Source organism: Suricata suricatta, chromosome 5 (genome assembly GCF_006229205.1).
Source record: "Suricata suricatta isolate VVHF042 chromosome 5, meerkat_22Aug2017_6uvM2_HiC, whole genome shotgun sequence".
Taxonomy (NCBI): domain Eukaryota; kingdom Metazoa; phylum Chordata; class Mammalia; order Carnivora; family Herpestidae; genus Suricata; species Suricata suricatta.
The window spans coordinates 50,367,307-50,374,507 of record NC_043704.1 but is presented as its reverse complement, the minus strand read 5'-3'; the positions used below and the strand labels follow the sequence as shown (position 1 = coordinate 50,374,507).

Genomic DNA, 7,201 nt, shown 5'->3' with positions numbered 1-7,201 from the left:
AGGCTATATGCCCTTTGCTTCTATTTTTGGACATTTCTCCATTTGGGATCATAGGATAAGGGCTACAGACCAAGGATGGTGGAGAGTAAAATGAGAGAAATTCTCATTACATATCCATTGACAAACTGGAAAAAAATACAGTTTTGATAAATCTTTTGATGAGAGATAGTGAATCACCTTTGTTCCATACTATATTTTGAGAGTAAGGGCGATGACCCCCCCCCAATATGATGATTTACCTCTATAAGATTTAGGGGAGATTCCTGGGTTCCCTTTCTCTCCCTGTGGGCACTCTGCATTATTTTCTGCCATCTCATTTTAGCAACAGCAAAATATATGTTAGCAAAACAATACTTTTTAAAGAGCAAATCATTTCTAATTCCCAACTGGTAAATAATTCCTAAAAAGTACTATATTTCCCTTGAGTTATTTTTCATTTTAGTCAATTGTTTACTACTGTAAAAAAATAAAAAACTTACAAACTACATACAAGAGGAGAAATAGCTGAAGGACCTGTATAACTTTGAGGCAAAGTTGCATGAAATTGTCAGACCACAACTCTCCCAGGATTTTCCAGCGCTAGTTGATTAGCCAAAGCAGCAGGACTGTTCAGTGATGGATTCTGCTTTGGGCAATGCTAATAGAGCTATACTCTTGATGAAAACTAACCTCAAAATTTGGGCCACATTGACTTTCACTAAACATCCATATAATGATGGCACTTCGCTTTTCAACATAAAAAGGAAAAGGGGAAATTGAGGTAATTATGTTGGCAATTTAAGTAAAACAGAAAATAACCAGATACTTAAGCAAAGGGAACTGGAGCTTTGAACTATGTAGATAATGGTCTGAGCTCTCAATTTCATTTTTGTTAAAAATACAAAGAAAATAAAGATTCCTAACCAGAGATTTCCAAATCTATGTCGAGTAAAAAGTATCATTAACCAAGGCTATTTTTTTTAGTTCTATGTTAATTCAAGTTTGTAGAGACTGTTGCTGTTTACCAAGAAGCGATCAGGCAAGATATTCTCACAAACATGAGAATGTAACATGTTGATCCAGTTTCCACTTCTCTGAGTTTCTGGAGGAGCTAGGTCACCATCATGAGAAATATCGGTAACAGTGACCGAACATTCTCCTTGGGTCTCCTACCAACGAACTCATTCCCATCAGAAGGTGCCTCTGCTCCCAATGTCCACGCTTCCCTTTTGCATTTGCCCCAAATATCTCTGCTTTACTGTTTTATGTTTTTCACTGCTTCTGGCCCATTGTCACTGCTGATGTCATCGCCCACTGTCATGAGAGCCCGTGAAACTCTGGGCAGAAGCTGATCCTTATCCTTCCAGTTCTTACTCTCCCCTCAACGTTTTAAAAAGCATAGGCTCAGTTTTAATCAGTGTTCAAACTCAAGGTAAAGAACCTCTTTATCGTCAGCTGATCTCTGGGATATGTCTCCTGACATGGAGCTGTAACCAGGAAGCTCAATATGAAGAGAACAAACTTCATCTAGCTCCAGAGATCACCACCTTTCCCTGTTGCATTAGGTAGCTTATTTTAAGTTCAATCTTTCTTAATGTTTGTGAGAGCAGGAAGAGAATGTTGAAAGTAGAAAGGAGAATGACTTTAAGAAAAACAAGTGACTATTTTAAAGATATTACTTTAGCATTATTTTATTAAACAATCACCTTTTACATGTCATCAGACCTTACCCCTGAAGTGCAAAAACACAGTTTGAGGTATTAAAACTGAAGGAATGTTTGCACATATTTTGTAAGGTTTTCACACTATAGTAACCAAAATATTCACTGTAACAAAATACTACACATAACAGCAGGTTGAGAAGAACAAAGCTGTATAAAACAAACCTGGTTTGTCTGGTGGTAGCTCTGAGCCTCCCATTTATGATGAAAGGATGGCAAAAAAAAAAAAAAGAATGCAAGATGTAAGTTGCTTGCAAAATGGTGTGTCCATTATTCAGTTTCAAAAAGTGGCATGTAGAACGTAAAAGGTCAACCCCTGAAACAGCAGCCATCCCTAAAGCACAAAAATCAAACTGACCAACTGGTTTCAATGACAGTATCCTGAGCACAGGATTTAATCCTCAGATTAATGGCAAATCACTTACAGTATCTGAGATAGATTTACTAGACTCTGTTAGCCCTATCCATGTATAGATAAGGTCACATAAGTAGCATGTACAGTCCATACATTTTTTTTTTCTGTAGGAGTTTTCCCTTTAAAGTTGAAAATAAATTTCTAATCACAGATCAAAGTTCAGAATGGTCACTTCAAAGTGATCTTGAAGAAACACAGGGAAGAAAAGGTTAAGAGTTTTTCATGTTGAATAAATTATCTGAAGACTTTCCAGATCGCTTTTTCACTTGAAAAAGAAAGTTGAGGCAATCAGAGAGCTAATCATTACAATATAAACACTTACTTCTGATCTGTTCAGGCATATTGGAGACAAAGTGTTTTTTGATTTGATGATTGATTTAATTATTAATATGAGCATAGGTGCTTCATTTGAAACAAATTTAAAATCATATAGTGATTTTCCTATAATATAATAAGTTCTGAATAATGGGTCACAAATGTTGAACAGAAATTAATTTCTACAGCAGTTGTTATGGTTAATGTAGGATTTGTTATAGCCACACATGCTAGGTTTTGATGTTTGTCACTGAATTGTTCTTTTCAGTTGTGCAAATAGACTAACCAAAGAGAAGGATGATTTTTTGGTAAGAACATAGGCTGCTTAAAACTTGGCTTTTAAACATTTTTTTTTTGCAAAACTGACAAAGGATCACAAGTTCTTGCAGTTTACTCTCTCAGGAAAATACTGTTTATTCCATGGCAATCATGACGCTTTCAAGAAGACACCTTAAAAAGTAGGGCTCTTCCAGATTATTTGGTTTGCCAGGATCAGAAGTTTGTGGGAAAAGGCCATTTTTTCATAGTGACTCCAACAATGTTCTGCGAAACACATCTACCTCGTTTACTCTTTGTCATAGGAGGAAAAAAAAATAGGTTGTTAAAACCCCCCATGGAACATTATGCTTACGTGTGGGGACAATGTCCTCTCCCACAACTATGGTTTGCCTTCCCATGCAATGACTCTTGAATGAAAAATGATCTTTGCAGCTGCCTCACAGCTGCAAATGCAAATTCAGGTGCCTTGTTTACCTGGGAGGAGAGTGAACATGTGCTGATGTTCTCCCAGGAACCAGGAGAAAACTCATCACGGCCATTCCCATGCAAAAGCATAATGACCATGGGTCACCTGGTTTCCTTTAGAGGTTAACAACTACTTTTACTGTCTTCTACGCAACTAGATGCTCCAACTTAAGATAGATTTCCCAAGAGTTTGTTGGCTTTATTTTTTTAAAGAATGTTATCAGACATGGAAATCACCCCAAAACACACAGGTCATAGAAAGAGTAATTAAATCTCAGGAGTCCAAACTGACCAGTCCAATTGAAACATATCCCCAAGCTGGAATTATCTGGAATAAAACAACAACAAAAAAGTAACTTTCATTTTAGGACCACATAAACAATCTAAATGCCATCACACCAGGTTTTAATGCTTAGGGGAAAAAAATGCAACAAATGTACTTTTTTTTCTATGCCCACCTTTCATCTCTCTAACAACCAATAATCAAAAGAAAGTTGAAATAAAATGAAATATGACTGATCCTGTAAGATCTAAGCCCTGAATATTGTTCGCTTGTTGCCATTACACCCATCGGTGCCATGAGAATAGGGCTGACCACATACTTACGTGACAAGAACGATACCATCAAAATTCTTTCACTATCATCATCATGCTGACGAACTACACTGTGAAATCTATCAAACCTACAAATATCAAATGCTGGTCGGCATTCAATTTGGATGAAAACACTGACTTCAGTCACACAGGGTATAGTCAGTGAATCCTTCTCCTGAGAGAAGGGACCTGTTAAAGTCAGTCAAAGACTGGGTTTCTTATGCCATTCAACACCAAACTAGTGGGTGCCTTCCTGTGTAGAAGGGCCAGTGAGCACAGAAGAAGGGAAAAGCTCATGACTCCCAGGACGACCATTCCTGATATGAGTGCACTGGTGATGGCATTCAGCTGGAAAGGAGGTTCACCTGGAGAACCTGCAGGCACAACAACACACAGAGGGAAGGTCCACTATCAGATTGATCTCACTTCACCCAGTTCATACCTGCAAGACATCTGTCAGTACTATCATGCAAAGTAACAGCATGACATTGATTCATGCTTAATCTATTTGACTATAATTGAATTCAATAACCAAAGGATTATGTGGATTAGTAGTCAGGTAACCCCCGAGCAGCCAAAACCAAAATCATCTATCATATACTATAAAACTTGACCAACAGGTCACACATGAGTTCAGAAATCCTCAGTGAACTATTATTTAAAATATGACAAACTTATAAAACTAGAACTCATTATAATAGTTGTCTAGAGTTTTACAACTGATCAAAAAATACTTAAGACTTTGCAAAATCATACTTTTATTTTCCATATATGTTCGTTATCTTACCAAGCTGTGAATTGTTGGTTGGAGTCTCATCTGGAGGAGAAAAGAAAAAGAAAAGCAATATCGTACCTTTAAATATTTACCTAAGTGTATTACAATTATGTGACTACTTTTTACCTACATGTGCCCTCCCCTTCACCCACAAGCCCCATGGGTAAGGCAATAATGAAAATCTCCCCAAACCATTCTTTTCTCACATTTTCTATTCCACGCGTCTGAGATCTTATTATCTCTGCATTCCGCAGGCCCACTCCCTGACACTGTTCCAGGCAGACAAATAGAATTGCAAAATATACTGTACTATATTTTATCTTGCCAACTTTGCTCCATCATTATCTCTTTAGTCAGGTTAGTGGGGGCAGTAATTGTTAACAGCTATTACAATTTTTATAGCCCTATAACCTGCCATTTGTTATTCTGTTTTAGAGAAGTAGTCATTATTTAGTGCCACTCTATTTTAAGCGTTGCCAATTTGTCCATCATAATCAGCAAAAACATTTTAAGTTCCAAGAAGATAAATTTATACTTGATAACTAAATGAAAGGAAAACATGACTCCTAATACTGAGTTGTAGTGTTTTCTTTTTTTACATCTACTAAGTAGAAGATTAAAGCTGGTGATTTTTTACTCATCCCTGGCAAACATAATAGATGGAATGAATGAAGTCACCTGGCTTCCCAACTGTATTACCCATTTTGTAATCATATAGCTATTAACCCCTGATCCTGTACCATGAGTGGATTTCATTTCTGTCTTTAGGCATTTGGGTATGTATGTGCCTGTGAGTGTCCGTTATTTGAACCATAAAATGTGTGCAGTTGCCAGTTTGATTCTGGAGGATAAATATTATTACAATTAACATGTGTGTAATTCCATACAGTTTACAAACTGCTGTTTTGTATGTCATCACATTTTATCCTCATAACAGCCATATGGCTTAGATATTATTGCTGCCCCCATTTTACAGACAAAGAAACTTCCATCTGTCATGGCCTCCTTGATAAAGTACACATATGTTTAAATAAAAGTTCAATTTCGGAATCCTTTTCCTAAAATCATATAAACTAGCCAAGTATGGAAAATATGTTTAGTTATAAAGATGACTATCTCAGGCCATATGAAACTCCAGTATTAGTTTTTGAAATAACTGATTGGAAGAACCTGGTGTGATATTTATAAGCTATCTGATGCCATTTCTTTTAAGACATATGAGTCCTGGCATAAATGACGATTCTGCTGTTTGAGCCTAAAATGCAATGCCCCAAATTGGTAGAATTCTTATTTATAGTATTCTTTAGAATGGTGCAGTGTACGAGTATAGGACAAAAAGGGAAAAAAGAGCATACATTTTCATAAGAGGGACACCCTTAGGAGAACCCTAACCTCCAACCTACACTATTTCATAAACACATTGTTTCTCATGGAAATGGATAAAATGAATGAACGGTGAACAATTCTTCCAAAAGATCCACAATGCCCCCTTTCCAAGACAAGCTGCCTCACTGAAACATGGAAGGGAATGTATAATGCTCTAAAATTTTGTTTTCAAAGTTATTCTTTGTTTAAAAATCACACTTACTTGCTTTTATTTTATTTTATTTTTTTTTGAAGAACAGAATGCTCTGCCCTCCTATGTGCCCCCAAGTTAGGTGAAAGTCCTGGGACTGGATGCCCCTACTGTTTTCTGCATCCTGAAGTTAATGAAAGAAGTCAGGATGTGCCCCTTCTCTCTCACATCACCAACACTTCGGTAAGAACAGTATCTGAGTGCTACTCACGAGGACTGGGCTGTGGGCAAAATCTTCACCTGAGACCAAATGCCAAGTGAGCTCTGCCAGCTACCGGTTCAAGATGTGGAAAAACTGAAGCCTCTCTGACACATGACTAAAATCAAAACATGTAATATTCAGAATTGTATTTAATAGTGGGTAAAGGTAGAGAGAATCACTTTATCTGGTTGTTGTTTCTGCTGTCAATTTCTGGTCTCCTGCAATTTGATCTAGCCCCAAAAGGGAGGTAGACATTTTCCGGGAGATTTTTCTCAACACCCACTCTGTTTTGTTGTTGTTGTTGTTTTCTCTCACACCCATTTGGCCTTACAATATACATGTATGCCAAAAGAAACCTTCTGGAGTTAGAACAGATTGGTGGGCTCTTCCAAAAACATACAACTGGCTGGGGATCCACAGGAGGAAAGTGAGGGCAGCAATAGCACAGCTGTTTGGAAGCCACAAGTGGAAAATAAATGGTTTTCCCCCTGATTTTCTCTCATATAAGTAGTAGAAATAAATGGAAAAAGTATCAGTGCAAAGATATATACAGAATAAATATCTTTCCTTTCTTAGCACAAGCACACTATTTTTTTGATCTTTAATTATCTTTGTGGTAAAATGGACCACATATTTCAAATTTAGAAGCTCCAAACTTTTTACCTTCCATTGTGTTATGTTTGTTAATAGTCTGTCTCTACCTTTGAACAGTAAGATCCCTGAGAGCAAAGACTATGGCCTGTTCTCTGCAGTATTCCCAGTTCCTAGTGGAGTGCATGTCCCATGTAAAGGCTTGGATGAATTATTAACTCCCCATAAAACTCAATGACACAAGTTGAATAGCTTGGCTTGGACTTTTCCATCAGACTTTATGTAATAA

At 37.1% G+C, this 7,201-nt stretch overlaps 1 protein-coding gene across 1 annotated transcript in view; it reads right to left on the bottom strand.

Moving 5' to 3' along the window:
- Positions 1-3,411: 3,411 nt before the first annotated feature.
- ZPLD1 (zona pellucida like domain containing 1) overlaps positions 3,412-7,201 on the bottom strand; it is a 43,797-nt gene continuing 40,007 nt past the window's right edge. Inside the window, exons 9-10 of the mRNA XM_029940685.1 lie at positions 4,556-4,585; positions 3,412-4,142 (exon numbers count right to left, since the gene is read on the bottom strand). Of these exons, the coding sequence (XP_029796545.1) occupies positions 3,967-4,142; positions 4,556-4,585 (206 nt within the window). The 3' untranslated portion in view covers positions 3,412-3,966. The remainder of the gene's footprint in view (positions 4,143-4,555; positions 4,586-7,201) is intronic.